Here is a 16,597-nt window from a genome sequence, read left to right on the forward strand (position 1 = left end):
GAACCCGTGCTGGTTGCCCCTGAGCATGCAGCTCCCTTTTGTTGCTGGCATTTTTTTTCATTGTGAAAATTTTGTGATTTCTTAAGCGTTCAGTGGAAAAAAGTATGTGGCCCATTTTGAGGCCATGTAGACATAAACTAATGCCTGTTTTAACCATGACTATCATAGTTCTCCTTTGTATTTTAGTGAGGCAGCGAGTCCTTGACCAAAAGAACCATGAGGTCGATTGGGCAGAGACAGGGAAGTTGCAGCTGGTGGTCAGGAAGCTGGAAACAACGAGCACAACTGAGAAGAAAGAGTCTCAGGAAGAGCTGATCCCCCAGCAGGTAAGTAGTTATGGCATGCCCTCCTTGCCGAGGCCAGAGCTTTTGAAACGGTAGCAGGTGATACCGCATTTACTTGAGTCCAGGATGACCCTGAATTTGTGATGATACCTAATAATTAGATTCTATACATGGACAATTTTATAAACATGCTATAATTTTCCATGTATGACATTTAATTATTGGAAGGCTGTCTTAAGTTCATTCCCCTTGCTGCTGCAGTTGGGAAAGCAGTAGCAGGGAAGGCAAGCAGTAGAAGACCAGAGATAAGGGGGCAGGCAGTGGGGTTTGACCCCTGATGCTTGCCCCCCCACACCTTGCCCCTTGCTGCTTATCTGCCCCTGCAGACAAGTGGGGGAGACACAAGAGGGTGGCAGAGTAGAGAAAGGAGGTGGAGAGAAGTTGAGGCTGCAGTGGGCAGGTGGGCAGGAGCTGAGGCCGCAGGGGCAGAGAGCATTTTCTGCCTTCCACCAGCTTATGCTTGTTAAATGAGGAAATTACCTCATCTTGGAATTGAGTAAATATGGTATTTTTAATGGGTTGATTGTTCTGGTTTCAGGAGCTGGAGCCGGAGCCAGCCAGCACATTCCAAGAGTCAGGTAATTTTTTGTTTGAAACCATAAACCCCACTAAATGCATCAGATTTGTTTTTATAAAATAAAATCTAGGTGCTGGTTTGTGCAATGAAGCTGCTGTGCTATGTGAAGGACTGACCTATGGGTCTCAAAGATTAAAACTCCTAGTAAGCAAGAGAAATTTCCCCACTGTCTCTTGGTTCTTGTCCCAGTCTAGCAGCTAGTAAGTCGATGAGAAAATTGGAAATGTGAAAGAGCCTTTAGTAGAGATCTATTTTTCACACCTGGATTTGGATTCTGGTGGCATATGGTTATCCAGAACAGCAGTCAACTTAAGTGAGGAATATTCTGGATCTGACTGCTGAGTACTGTTGTTTCATGTTGCAAGCTGCTGTCCAGGTGCAACATCTCTGGATCTGGCTATTTTCATTCATAGATTTCATAGACATTAGGGCTGGAAGGGACCTCGGAAGATCATTGAGTCTAGCCCCCTGCCCCAGGGATAGGAAGTCAGCAGAGGTCAAAGGATCCCAACAAGATAAACATCCAAATTTCTCATGAAGGCGTTCCAAGTAGGTGTTCAAGGCAGCACTTCAGAGATACTCCCGCTAGCTTTGTCTTTGCTAGTTCTGGAACTGGAAGCAGCAGACCTGCATTAGTTTGGACACAGTGCTACACTACTTTAAGGAAAACTTGAAGCCAGTGCATCATTAATATGGCTATGCTGCTGGTTCCAGATATAGCACAGCGAGAGCTAATGCATCTCAGCACAACATGCAGTGCTTTGCATCAATATATCCATTAAGTCCTTGTCCAGAAAAGGACTCGAGTCCCCACCACATTTTCTTTAACCATTATTGAACTCCAGAAAACTCATGCTTAATTGATAACACAAATTACCTTAATTAAACTTGGTAATTGAGTGAAAAAATATTTTTTGCTATGGCTCTTGGTATAGGGCTTTTAGCTCAAACAAAACTAAGGTTCTCCTTTCCTATTAGTTTACAATAGCCCGGCACTGCATTATCCTGCTTGAGAACTCCTTATTTGTGCAATAAAGGTTGTTCACATGTGAACATAGGTGGTAAGACCAGTGCAGTCTGGCAGCTTCAGTTGTTGACTTTTGTCTCAAGTTACTATTGCAAGTATTCTTGGTGCAGTACCAGTCAAAATTCTTGGGCAGAATCAGGACCATACTGTACTAAGCATTAATTAAGCACATTAGGGGCGTAAGCCTTAAAGTTGCTTCTCCCTGGAGGAAGCTTGTTTCTGAGATCTATTGTTCAACAGCCTCTTTTCTAGAAGCAAGTGTTCACTTCAAAGTGCTGTAATGTGTTGGGAAGGCTGATCCATGTTTCAGGAAAAATTACAGATGGACACATTCTAATGGTTTTCTGTGTACTAGTTTATTTTTAATGTAATGCCTCTTAATCTTTAAGCTTGTACAACATGTTTGAATGATACCATGCCTGGGTTGAAATAAATATATACTACAAGGTATGAATGTTTTAAAGGTGTAAGTGCTGTCAAAGGTAACACAATCAAGCTAGATGAATTTGTACCTGTAAAAACAGAGGGTGTTTGTTTTTTGTGTGTGTTTTTTTTTTTGTTTTTTTTTTACCTGCAGTAAGCAACAATCACTTGTGGTGTTTTGTTTTGTTTTTTTTTTCCTTCTAGTTAATGAATCGGAAGCATTTGTTCCAGCCCTGAGTGCTGATGGGAATTCTGCGCGTGTAGAGCAAGAGCCGAAGCCAGGTATGTTTGCAGTTTGTTAACTGTGGGCAGTCTCGAATTCAACAAGCCTATATGCTAGCCTACCCCTTTGCAGTTAAGCTTTCTCTATTGCTACCTGGATTACCAGTGATCTAGTAGGTTGGCTACTGATAAAAGAAGCAAGAAATGGGTCTGCAACATGACCATGTATTAGTTGTACCCCAAAACACAAAAATAGACTTATCCTAAAGTCTATCTGGCTATGAATGATGACGCAACATGGATTCTTACCTATATCAACTGGGGATTCTCAAGAAGGCATAGAGGATGGCATGAAGAATAGTAGCAAGTCTTCTTGTATATGCCAAGTTCTTCAAATTCCTCTCAAATCTATACCCTATATTTATAGACCGCTCATTTTGATAGTCTAATAAATATTCTCTGGTTGGCTTTATTGATAGTTTCCATTTTGCTGAAACTTTTGGACCTGAACTGAATCAGGCCAGTTCTTTTATGGACTAGGAAGGTGTCAGTTAGTAGGGATTTGCATCCTTGTGAAAGTTCCAGTTCTGGAAGGGAGGATTAGATGACTTATTTGGCCTTATAAAATATATCACATCTATCCAAAGAACCTTGCCTGCCTACAACTTCCCAACAAACATGAACACACACATCTCTTCTTACAAAACTGTATTTGGCACATGTGGTTACAGTAACCGCTACTATTAACATTTTTAAGCTAGAGCTATGATATACTGTATTTTGAATATCTGTTTTAAGGCATTCTTCTATAATGTCACTATCCAGGGCTTGTGCTTTGTTTAATTTAGTTTATTGGTTTAGCTGGATGTGTTGGTGTTTTTTTTTTTCCTTTACTTTGCTGACCAGACTAGTTGTACTATCTATAAAGGGTGTACTTTGCAGTCACTTGGAAACAGGCTCTGGGGCCTTTGCTTTAGGCAGATTTCTGCAGCTTGACCTTGGTTCTTTGTAAATTGCCAACGCTGGCAACACTGCACAGATAACCCTTAGTGCTACTGCCTAGGCAGCACTGCCAGTGTTGGTAATATTGTAGGGGTGTACTTGGTAGCCATGTTGGTGTGAGACAAAAAGACATACAAAACACTAGAACTCTTGGTTCCAAAATAATACCTTTTTATTAGGCCAACTGGAAAATGGCAAGAAAATGTATGCATTTTCAGGACTGCATCCTGTGCCACTCAGAATTGGGCTAGATGTCACAGTGATAAAACCCTGTTAACTGCTAGCAGCCCATCTGCCTGAGGTCCCACCAGTGTGCCCACTGTTGGAACTGTGCTGGCGATTAATGATGGGAAACACAAGGGGAAATGAAATCAAAGCCCAACCAGTGGTTCCCCTTTGTCAAGGCTTAGTCAAACTGACTAGGCCTTGTGAAAAGTCCCTGCCCCTGCAGTCCCAGTTGTGTAGAGAAACAGAGACCTTGTTTCTAGTACTATTGTTCCCAAATCTTCCCATGCCAGTACAGTAGAATTTTTTTTTAAAAAGAACTCTATTAAACAAAACTGAGATGTGTCATTTTAGGAAAAAATCTCTTCCTTATTTTTCCTCTCCCCTTGTTTTTGAGCTGGTAAACTTGGTATAAAGTCCTTAGAAGGGGAGGGGAGCACCTAATTTTGGTTATTTAAATTTTTTATCAGACTTCCCATCTTTGATTTATTTTTTTTTATTTTTTTATGTTTTTATTTTCCAGATCCTTCAGGGAAATTTGGAGGAGAGACAACGCCCTCTAAGGAATTCACTGTGGTCATCACAACTGCCACTGAGGAGGATATTGAAGACGATCTCTTGGAAATGTACTTTGAAAATAAAAAGCGGTCAGGTGGAGGACCCATCAAGTCCTGTGTCAGAGACCATCAACAAATTTTCATCACCTTCGAAAAGGAAGAAGGTATGATATTGTGGTGGTTCTCAAAAGTAGGCCACTGTTGGTGCAAAGCTCGCCATACCCTGGAAATCCCATGCTGTTTATGTAGGACTAGGTGTGATCAGAGTACTGTTCCCTACTCCTAGGCCCATGCGCACAGTTTGCACCTCCCACAGTGCTGCACTGGAGATGTTGCAGGTTTCACACAAGCTCTGAATATAGTAGCACAAGTGGGGAGTGCTGGGATAAATTGCTATATCCATGCTTACAAAGATCTAGTGCAGGGTATTATATAAGGAGCATAGTGGAGCAGCAGGCCTTATTCCAGTTCAGCACCTGGGGTTGGGGGCTGCATTGTGCTTTGGCTGCAGATTGGGTGCAAACTTTACCTTGTGCTTTTTACTTCACCCGAAATTCCATTTTTTCTGGAAGCTGGGAAAGGGAGTAAATCCCATAGTATTGCAGAAAAGAGAAACGCTGATGCTATTTTTCAAAATTCTTGTTACACCAAGTCTATCCTGGCACTGTGGGCAGAATAGATAAGCTTTGCCAGCTGCCTAAGGAAATGCTTTGCTAAAAGTTCTGGATATGGGTGGGCATATTTCCAGTTAGGGTGGTATAGGGTGCCAGGGTCAACAGAAAATGGAAAAAGGCTATTCCTGGACTGAGATGGCTTCCTTGTTGGATTAGATTAGAGTTAGGTTTATACTGAGATATTGGCTGTAGAACTATTCAGCTGAGAAAATAGAGAACCTCAACCAAATTCAGAAGAGAGGAGTACAAGCAAAACTACCCTCAGGCTAAGTTACCTTTTAATTAAGTTACATTCAAGAGGACACTTCACGATCATCCTCAGTGCCGAGGTCTTACACCTGAAAACCCAGAACGTTTATGACACCTAGCTTCTGAGAGTAACCAGAAATGCCTGAATCATAGTTTGACCCTCCTGTGTGAGAGAAGGGGTTGAAGGCAGAGGGGCTGATTTAAGATGAAGTATACAAATCTTTGTGGGTGGCATCTGTGGCACAACTGTTCTGCAGAATCACTGAGCTGTATTCAGAAACCAGGGTTTATTGAGACTCACAGACCAACAGTGGAAAAGAAAACCCAGACCTCAGGTTACTTACCTGCAACATAAAAATCACCATTTTGATCGAAGCCTCACTGTTTCTCATTTTGTTAGGGTAGGACTCAAGGGCACCTCCAGATTTTTCTTCTTGGCGTTTCTTCAAAGTGAGAAGTAGAGATTAATCTGCTGTCCTCTTCTGACCATTATGTAGCTTCCAGCTGCCTAAGTTTAACTGAGCTCGCTATTGTTCAGCTTCATGAAGCTCCACGCAGCCTGTTGTACTTCCCTTCCTCCAATGTGAATGCCACTGGAGGAAATTAGGAAAGCAACAGAGAAGACCAGAAAACTTAAACCAAGAGACAAGAAGAGAACTGATCAGGGAAGCAGGTCAAGATGAAAGAGTGCTAGTAGGGAGGAGCATAGCTCCATGTGGCATAAGACAAAGGCTCTCAGGAATAACTTCACTAGATAATGTTTGCTTGACTGTGTGGGCAGGCCAGATTTGAGTGCACCTGACCTTGAAAGCTAAGCAGTCTATGGTCTGAGTGTTTGAAAACCCACGTGCTACAGCTATAAGTCAGGGAGTTGTGTTCACCAAATGTTTGGCCACTGTATAATAAAAGTCAGATCAGCGGCAACAATTGACCTGACCTCATCGTTGCTACTGTACTGACAGGTAAGACGAAGGGAAAGGGTTTGCTTGACTGTTTCAGTAGCATTTTCATGGGGAACTATTTAGCCAGTTGAAAATGAATTTTAAGTGACTTCAGGTCTTACCCAGGCCCCCTAATTTTCTTTGTAGCCTGATGGTTACATTTTTCTTTTGGCTAAAGTGTTTTTTCTGTTATGTTACCTTAGCAAGCAAGAGAAACAGGCTGACTATTCATTGCAAATGGTGTAGTTTTACTCTGTACAAAGTGCTGTCAAATGCACAACATTAATGGACAGAAATAATGCGTTTTTCCAGTCTTGCTGATAGTTATTTTTAGATGTTACTTTTATTATAATAGTGAAAAGAAATGTTTCTGGCAGCAATGTGATATTTGAGCTTAGGGCTCAGGTCCAATAAAGCACTCTGAGAAGCTAAAGCATTTCAAAATTAGGCACCCATTTCCCATTCGTATCCATGGGATGTGAACACCTACTTCACTGATCCTTCTGTGAAAATCCTAGCCTTAATAACTAGTTTAAGTTTAATGGGACTATATTTGCATATGTGCCTTGCTGAATGGCTTCCTAAATAAAGATATTTAATGTATTTTGGTAGAAATGTAAGCTAATTGATTAGTCCTTGCTGATCTTTCATTCGCATACTAATCAAGAGCACTGTATTAGGGTCAAGATAAACCATTTGTTTTATACTGAGATGGTCAGCCTTTACACAGGTGTTTGGGGGGTGTGAGGAGGGGGGAGAGTGAACATGATACTGGCCTAACTGCTCAATTTTGTCTCAAATTACCTCTGAAAGAATCTGATATTAAAGCTACACCTGGTCTAAGCTGTATTGATGTAGGCGTTGTTTGTATGTAGCTTATCCAGGGTAGTCATTTGTTCGTAGTAAACAGGCTATTATCAGCTGTCCTACCACCTAGTTGCAAAGATGTGTAATAGCTTCTAGCCTTGTCCAGCTATCCCTCTCTACTGTATATTCTTACATACATGTACCTTTTTCTGCAAAATAAGCCCCTCAAAATTGGGGTGTGTGTATTAAGTGGGGATGCTGACTTTCTTCCCTTGATTCCTGCTCCACAGTGCAGCAGCCTTGGTATTAATATTGAGGCAGTGACTTAATGGCTCCTTGCTCTTCACTCCAGAGGTGTTAATGAACATATCACTTTTTAATTACCTTGATTGAGCTAGCCTTTTTAGGGCGGTTTTTCTGTCTGTTTCCTCCTGGAGTCTCTCCCCCCATTTCACAACCTTGGAAACTCTTCAGCTGTCCAAAATTATAGATCCAGTCATGGAGACCAGTCTTCAGCAGCAGCTAAGCAGGGAAAGGAGGATGAGTCTGCTGAAGATTAAGCTCTGTCCCATCTCTGTGTAGCCATAACTCTGGGAAAAGCTTGCTTTCTTTTTTTTCTTTATTCTGTCTTTCAAAAAACAAGGCTTTTATATTCTGGAGCAAGTTGTATATAACAAAATGTAGTAGTTGGACATCTGTATGCTCCACATCTTGGTGCAATTTACATTAGATACAGAACCAATGTAAGTTACAGTGGTGTGAACATGGTGTCCATGTTGCACACACTCTTTCCTGCCAATACCCTTTGACCCTTGAGGACTAATTGGCACTAGTAATGTAGCTGATAACATATGCTGCTGCAGGTTCAAATTATTCTGGATAACAGAATAATTTTTAACCTAATTCCTACTTCTAACATTTATAATAAGTTTCCACTTCTTCCATAACAAAAGAAAGTATGAATCAACCTAGTCTTTAAAAATATATCAGGGCTTACTTAACGTTAATACCTGTAGTTACTCAGAACTGGTTATATAATGGTGATCGCTATGTGTGTGTATATTTCTGGGGAACTAGATGCTCGAGACATCTTGCAACGAAAGAATCACTCAGTAAAGAAAATTGCACTTTGTGTGAAACCACTCCAAGTGGAGGATATTCAAGAAGTCCTGTCTTCATCCTTGGTTGTGCTAGAAAACGTACGGGAGACTACAAAAGAATGTGTGTTGACTCTACTGGTGGAGAATATCAGTGGCTTATCAGTAGATGATGATGACTTCAGTATGGAACTAATACCTGAACTAAATGCTGCTGTAATCACGTTTATCAAGAACATTGGTAAGGAGGAATGTATGCCATGTATCTCTTTCATCTGAGATGTTAAAGGGGGATCATTCAACTAATGTGTCAGGTTAGCTAGAAAAATGAGGGTGATGTTATGTCAAAGGTTTCACACGTAGTCTGATCTCTCCTCCGTTGCAAATCAGGGTAACTCCCACTAAAGTCAATGAAGCTACACTAGGTCAGTCTGAGGGAGAAATGAGTTGGACCCACTATATATAGTGACCATAGCTGGGACAATAACCATCTCTAAATTTTATAGACTCAGCTACAGAAGTGCTGGGCAGTTGGCAGTGAACTGTTGCAAGTGATACATATGTTTTGCACTTGGTAAATTAAGATTATGGGCCATTATTTTGTGGCGTAAACTGCACCAAATATTATTTCCTAAGGGCTACATCCTTTTTTTCCATTTAAGTTGATGGTAGCTTTGCATCTGGCCTCTAATGGCACAGTATTTGTCCTTAAATAAATATATGGTTGCTAAAAGGTAAACACTTCAAATCCATATACCACCCCAATAGCATATGACTATATATAGCATGCAACCTACATTATTCCTTTTAGTTTTTCTTTAAGCCCATTTTGTAGCTTGTTCTCATTTATATCTGTGTCCTTCATCAGTATAGTATACTAATGTACATTATAACTATTCTGGATGACCAGTTGTCTCTCATTCCACTTCAGTGAGAAGTGTGAATTTTTTCTGAGCAAAAGCTTGATGATTATTAACAAGTTAGATGCAGTGGCATGGAAAACCATGACCGTTGTCAGCAAATAGCTTTGAGAGGGAGCATGGTCTGTAGGTCTTAGTGTCCAGGTAAAAGTCCAGAATGACTCCAGTTCTTTATTTCCATCTCTGACAACAATTCCTCATTTAGTCCTGGCCAGGTATTGTCACGCATTTGTGACACTGCAGTATTTGCCACACAAGTAAAATCTGCTCATCTCCCTCTTTACCTTGAAAGCTAATGGTATTTTACTTGTTTGATGCAAGGACACTTATTCTAGGCAAGTGAAAACATTGTATTTTCCAAATCCAGTGTAGGTCAGAATAACTTTGCATAAAACTTCAGGCAGGCCAAACTGATTGCTTCCGGTCTGGTTTAATCATAGAAGCCAAACAGACTTGGGTAGCTCTTGTTAAGAGGTTACCCTGAAATCCCCAGTGTCATAGGCATAAAGCAAGCTGTGGTTGAACACTGGGTGTGTACAAGGGTGCACTAACTGAATGAGCACAAACCCTCTGTTTGGCCCTGTTGTTGCTGCTGAGGTAACAGACTGGAATAATAGTACAAAAAAAAAAAGGCATGCAATACAACAGTTTGGTCTGCCTCTGCTGCACAGTGTTTGTTCTGGTTTTCTGATCTCTGAAAAACAAGTTCTCCAGATAATCATTCATGTTTTGTTTCTAGATATTGAGAAATTTGTTCAAACATTCAATGAAAACCACAGGGCAAAGCAGCAAGGACTTAAAGCGGGTCATCTGGAGGAGACCAACATAATTAAAATTGAAAACTTACCACCTAACATATCGTCTGATTATATAAGTGTTTATTTTGAAAATAAGAAAAACGGAGGCGCACAAGTGTCTGATGTTCAACAACTACCGGAAGATAATGCAGTTCTCGTCACCTTCCATGATTCCAAGGGTAATGTACAAACGTGTAACATTTTGTTCTATCTTAGGGTGTAAAGAGCAACATGCAAATAGAATAGGTACTTGAGAAATAACAACTTTACTCCATGAAAAGGGATAACAGTGCTGGTTTGGCAGCAGACTGGCCGGGAGCTGGATGTATATAGTATGTAGGCTCTTTCTTCATTCCACCTACAGTAGATAATTAGCCTGCGTTCCTTGCTGTAGCACCTGAGTTCCCCACAATTGAGGATGAGGGGAAGAAGTGTCATGCTTTTTGTCTAGCTTTGGTATTGGACTTCATATAAAAGGTATTAGCTATGTAGTTTTATGCCAAATGAGGATCGTGTCTCCCTCCTAAAGGAAAGACCAGCAAGATTTGGCTCTAAGAGGTTAAATAAATTGAACATCTGTTTGAAACGCACAACAATTTCTGTGTTTAAAATTCTGTGTGAAACATTGCGTTGTAATTGTGCAGGTCCACCTAAAATCTCATTCCCATAAATCAGTTCTTGCTTGAAAAAGCTGAATACAATGTGTCACATCTGACATGTCTGTCATTTAAGGGACTTACCTCAGTTTTTAACCAGTTGTAAATGGAATCAGTAATTGGCCAGCAGTTGACACCACAATATGTATGAAGAGGCAGAAAGAACCCGACTGTAGAACTTCTTCTACTTTTCTGAAAGAAATGACGCACTAAATTTGCTTACGTCAAGAATAAGTATTTATTACTGTTCTTAATTCAGGCTAGCATCCTGGCTTGTTAAGCAGTGGACGTATTTAAAGCACTGTAGGAATTAATGGCTCACTCTTAAAATTCAAGGATGTAGCAAGTAGGGTTGCATTAGGCTGTCCTGGGTCTAGCACTGTTCAATCCTTTCATTGATTTCTTGTATAATGGAAGTGGTAAGTGCATTTATTAAATTTTAGATACTGCCCTGCAAAGTGCTTGCTACCTATATTAGAATCCAAAATTATCTTGAGAAATGGGGAAAATGGCTTGGAAGAGGTGAAATTCCACAAGGACAAATGCAGTGGGCAGCTGCAAAATGCAACATGAGAACACCTGGCTAGAAAGAAGCTCTCCACGGAAAGATCTAGGGGTTATAGAAGATCTAACTGAACATGAATCAACCGTGTTATATGGTTGGGGGGGGAAAAAAGCCAACACCTCAGTGTGATGTCTAAATAGATTTGGAAGCCATGACCTATGAGGAAAGGTTGAAAGAACTGAGTTTTTGTCTAGAGAAGGGAAGACTGAAGGGAGATGTCACCCCACGTGGGGCAGGACATGTAATGGGCTTGAATTGTCACAAGAGAGATTTAGGTTGGATATCAGGAAGAATGTATCAGGTAAGCTCTTGAATATATATCGTTGAAGGCTGTTTGTTTTAAGAGCAAGTTAGACAGACGTCTGACAGAAATCGTTTCTGTAGAGCTGATCCTGCCTTGGGGCAGGTGGATGAACTAGATAAACTCTTGAGGTCTCCCCTTCCCTGCCTTTTATCAATTTGCAATGTGTGAAGTCCTCCAGAGTACGTAGAAAAAAAGGTAGCATTTCAGTGATGCAGAAGTGCTTGACAGACAGACAGGCAGATACTCCTTTCAAATAAACAGAAATGCAGTAATTCAAGGGTTTCTGCTTTTTTCAGATTTAAAAAAATAAGTAAGTGTGTAAAGTGAAATGGATACAATTGATTGTTTTGGTGGCTTTTTCTTTTTCTTTTTAGATGTAAACACTGTCTTAAGAAAGCAGCATTCACTCAACCAAGTTCCAATTTCAGTATATCCTTACCACAGCTCACTGGGCACAGCTCTATATGGAAAGGAAGGGCCACAAATAAAAAAACCGGAACCAATCAAAATGCCTCTGAATCCTCATATCTGGAAGCTTTTGCAGGAGGATCAGAAGCTAATCCAAAAAATAAATCATGATATGGCAGATTGCAACTGTGACATAACATGGCCACCACCCAGTTGTGGAAATCCCCAAATTGTGCTGTCTTTCTCCAATGCTTTGTCCAGCCACAAAAGATCAATGGCTCAGGCGATCAAGACATGGAATAAAGATGTTTCTGCAAAGTTTTCAAGTAGCATATCGGAGTACAAGACCACTAAATATAAAATAAATTCAGAGGTGTGGGAAGCCATTAGAAATAGTGTGAAGAGGGATCAGGTCTTAATCATACCTGAGATTTCCAAGGAGATGGTTGTCTTAGTAGGTGGCAAAGAGTTTATGAAGGATGCAGAGCAAGAAATGAACTTGCTAATAGAAAAGGCAACTAAAAAGATAGACAGAGAAAAGAATGTTACTGAAGAAAAGGTGTCCATTGCCCCAGGAGAGTATGCAGTTTTAAACACTTCTAGACTTGATGATGTTTATAAGGAGTATCCATCCATGAAGATAACTTATGATCCTTCATCAAAGAAGCTGAGCCTGTTTGGTGTGGCTGAAGATGTTTATAAAATCAAAAGTGAAATACTGGAAAAGGTACACAGCCTGGAAAAGAAAGCAATCTCTATGCATCCTTACATTTACCAGTTTCTACAGCATGTAGATAATGAAGTGGTCTCACAGAGCTTATTTGTGTCAAATCAAATTAGTGCCTTTTATGAGCTTGGCGATGAAGTCCTAATGCTGATAGGAGCATCTCCTGAAGTACTGCAAAAAGCAGAAGAAGTAATGGTGAGGGATTTGACCTATAAATGCATTGAGCTGGAGGATCAGTCAGTCCTCAGAAAGCGAGAATGGCGGGACCTCACTAACCGTTTGTACAAAGCACACAACTGTTTGAAGGAAAGCATTACAATTGATGAGATGGAGGATCGGATAGTTATTGCTGGTTATTTTAGAGTAGTTGGAGAAGCCTATCAGCAACTGCATGATTTTTTAGATAGAAATACCCAAGTTCAAAAGATCATTAAAGCAAAGTCTGTGGCAGTTGTAATGTTTTTAAAGGAACGGAAGTCCAGTGTTTGCCTGGAGTTAGAAAAAAAACATGTGAAAATTGAATTTGGCACACAGACTTCACGTAAGAGCATTTCCCTGAGTGGATCGAAAGTGGAAGTGCTGAAAGCAGTGACGATGCTTGAACGAATTCTGTCTACGTTGCATTCTAAAAACGTATTAATTGATAAACCAGGGGCCAGGCAGTTTTTCAAAGACTCTGAATCCTTATATAGTAGTGGGGTGGAGCAAAAATTTAGGTGTCTGATCAGGCTTCAAGAAGAGGGAGAAGAATGTGAAAAAGATGACGCAGTTAGTAATGTTCATAAGAAATCAAGCGGGATCTGTTGGACCAAAGCCCTGCAAAATGGGGTTCTGGTGGAAGTTTATAGAGGTGACTTGTGCAGTCATCCCGTCGACGTTATTGTGAATGCATCAAACGAAGACTTAAAGCACCTTGGTGGCCTTGCTGGGGCACTTTTAGAAGCTGCAGGCCCAGAACTCCAGGCAGAGTGTGACCGCTTTGTGAGAGAGCACGGCTGTTTGCAGCCTGGGTGTGCGGTGATTACAAAGCCTGGGAAACTCCCTTGTAAACAGGTGGTGCATGCTGTTGGTCCCAGGTGGAAGCAGAACGAAGCAGAACTGTGTGTGGAGCTTTTAAAAAAAGCAGTAGAGAAAAGTCTAAAACTTGCTGAAACATACAATCATCGTTCCATCGCACTCCCTGCAATAAGCTCGGGGCTTTTTGGATTCCCATTAAAGTTGTGTGCACTTTCAATTGCAACATCCATTAAGGAAACCTTGGAAGATTCCACAGGTGACAGCTGTTTGAAAGAGATTCATCTTGTGGACACTGATGAGAAGACAGTCAAGGCTCTCATTGATGCTTTGGAAGAAGTGTCGGGAGAGAAGTCATCCTCATCCTGTTCATCAGCTTGGTCTGCAGCAGATTCCCAGCCCTCAAAAGCTAGAAACACTAAAGATGGAGAGGCTCTCCAAATGGTAACTACAGCTGAAGGTCTGAACATTAGGCTGTTGAAAGGAGGCCTTGAAGATGCAACAGTAAGTGTTCTAATTTAGCAGCTGTTTATCTAGCGTGGTTCAAAGTTTTGTTTTCAGATGTAAAATTAATAAGAAGATACTTGTATTATTTATAAGTAAAAATGAAATGATTTGTCTGTTATGATTTATAACTGAGTCACTATTTTACATGTTAAAATAGATGCATTTAGTCTTTGTGCATCTAGTCTTAGTCAAACCGCGTTTAGTCTTTGTGCCGTTCTTTCATACGTAGAGAAGAGCGGACGCATGGTAGATGGAATTGATTTATCTCACTTTTGGAGAGATTTGGGTTAAGCCCTTTGTTCCATTGCTTGATGTGGCTTTGGCTGTGTTGAACAATTTGCTCTGTATAATAAACTAAAACCAATGGTTAAAACAGCAGTACTGCAACTCTTAAGCTAGCTGTTGTCCTCCTGTGTTCTTGCGGTTTCTTGTAAGACTACCTACCTCTTACTGTTTAGAGGGAGGGTCTATACAGACCTGTTGGCCAGTGAAAGGAAGCTTGTTTTAAGTGTGATATACAATAGTCCTTGTACAAGAGATGAGGTGTTGTCATGACTTGTGCTGACCCCAGGTGAGCTAGAAGGAACTCTCTTCCATGTTTTCAGTTTAATGCCTCTCCTTCACTTTTTCATTCCTCTCCTTAACTCCTCCTCCACTTCTGTTTCCTTTCTCCTCATCTTTCCCCCTGTCTGCATTCATGCAGTAGCTCCATTTTTGTAATGCGGGCTGAAACTCACTGCTGCCTTATGTCAGTTCTGCTGATGAGAGAGAAGTTTGGACAAGAAAACTGGAGGTGAACTGTCTCTTACAGGAAAATCTTATCCAGGGATTTTTCAAATGGAGGTGGGAAGAATGGGGCAGGAACACAGGCTTTAGACCAGTCCATGGTCACATTTAAACTGCTCAGTATAGATGGACAGATTTCACTTTGTTGCATACACCTCAGACTTTGAGGCTGGAAGGTAACTGAGCATTTGCTTTGTGCCACGCTGATACTTTCTAACTCGATTTTGTGACGTTTATTAAACCAGCAAATGTAGTTTGCACTTGCCATTTTGAGTTTAAATTTTATAAAATGTTATTTGTTTGTCTGTTTAAGACGGATGTCATTGTGAGCAGCGTTTCCAAAGATCTAATGCTGGATAAAGGTCCACTGTCAAAAGTCTTGCTGAGCAAAGCAGGCCCAATGCTTCAGACAGACTTAAATGGAGAAGCCCAAGGAAAAGTAGCTAGTGGAGGGTCTGTATTCCAAACAAAGGGACACAACTTAGGCTGCAGTTTCGTGCTTCATGCCATTATTCCTGCATGGGATAAAGGGCAAGGATCTGCACAGAAGGTAAAAGCCTTTTTCTTTTCCTAAATTCTCATTAGATTGACCAAGCTTCCCAGTTGGCCTTAATATAGTTGTAAAGTAAAATTTCTTCTGAAGCCAGTAAAGCATTTCCTGGTTCCAGGGCTTAACCTAAGTTTAAATGTCAATGATCTCCTCTCATCTTGATAAATCCGTCCTGAATTAAGATATTTCTAGTACCAGACAATGCCCCAAAGAAACTACACAACTGTGCATGCCAAAATGAATGCTGTTCTGCTTCACAGATCCTAGGGGACATCATTGAAAAATGTCTGCAGATCGTGGAGGAACAGTCTTTAAAGTCAATCGCATTCCCTGCAGTTGGGACGGGGAACTTAGGATTTCCGAAAACAGCTGTTGCTAAATTAATGTTTGAGCAAGTGTTCCAGTTCAGCAGTAAGGTGAACTTAAAATCTCTTCAGGAAGTTCACTTTCTGATCCATCCAAAGGATACAGATAATTTTCAGGTAAGTTGCTGTAAATTACTGTCTTACTATGATGCACTGTTTCTGTTATCAGTTGGCTGAAAGAATAGGGCCAGGTTAAAAATGAGCTTGTCCTATTTCTTTGTGTCTTCACTCTTGTTAAAGTCTTCATCCTCTCTCTAAGCTGCCCCAAGAATGTTTAGCTCTTCCTGCAGTTTTGGTAGCGTTTGTATAACCTACTGGTAATAGCAGCAAAATAAAAGGCAAACCAGGCACAGGCAGTTTTTACCAGTCGGAGTTGTATATAGGGGTAGAAACACTGGTTGCCCATCTGCTTTTGAACTTTTGCATTGTTACCATAGTAGACCTGCACTGGTGTCAGATGAATATTGGGGAAAACATTTCCGTAGACAAGGGGTGTCAAACTCACTTAGGGCTATGGGCTAGATCCAGACCATGGGAGTCCTTCAGTTCTGGATCCAGTCCAGTGCACGGTGGTGGTAGCTGTGGCCACTGTGGCAGCAGCAGTAGTAAGGGGGTCTGGCAGCAGTAAGTCTGGGGAAGGGGGTGAAGCTGGCCCCACTTGCCATGGCCATTGGTGGTGAAAGGGCCCTGAATTGCATGGCAGACCATGCCCCCAACTTCTGGTAGTTTGGTAGGCCAGGTAGAGCAGCTCTGTAGGCTGAATGAAGCCCATGGACCATATGTATGACACTCCTCCTCCTGTGTGGCACTATGCTGTCCCATCATTTGATTTTTCCCCCCCCCCCCCCCCCCT

General features: G+C 41.1%; 1 protein-coding gene across 2 annotated transcripts in view; it reads left to right on the forward strand.

Annotated features, from left to right (window-relative positions):
- Positions 1-16,597, forward strand: part of LOC109301393 (poly [ADP-ribose] polymerase 14-like) — a 52,534-nt gene that overhangs the window by 15,075 nt on the left and 20,862 nt on the right. For both annotated transcript variants that reach the window (XM_019522548.1, XM_019522547.1), the window contains exons 2-10: positions 187-326; positions 883-922; positions 2,576-2,653; positions 4,344-4,541; positions 8,126-8,386; positions 9,805-10,041; positions 11,762-14,040; positions 15,143-15,379; positions 15,640-15,861. In XM_019522548.1, the coding sequence (XP_019378093.1) occupies positions 187-326; positions 883-922; positions 2,576-2,653; positions 4,344-4,541; positions 8,126-8,386; positions 9,805-10,041; positions 11,762-14,040; positions 15,143-15,379; positions 15,640-15,861 (3,692 nt within the window). The remainder of the gene's footprint in view (positions 1-186; positions 327-882; positions 923-2,575; positions 2,654-4,343; positions 4,542-8,125; positions 8,387-9,804; positions 10,042-11,761; positions 14,041-15,142; positions 15,380-15,639; positions 15,862-16,597) is intronic.

The sequence above is a fragment of the Gavialis gangeticus genome, unplaced genomic scaffold, assembly GCF_001723915.1.
Source record: "Gavialis gangeticus isolate Ggan-Ray unplaced genomic scaffold, GavGan_comp1, whole genome shotgun sequence".
Taxonomy (NCBI): domain Eukaryota; kingdom Metazoa; phylum Chordata; order Crocodylia; family Gavialidae; genus Gavialis; species Gavialis gangeticus.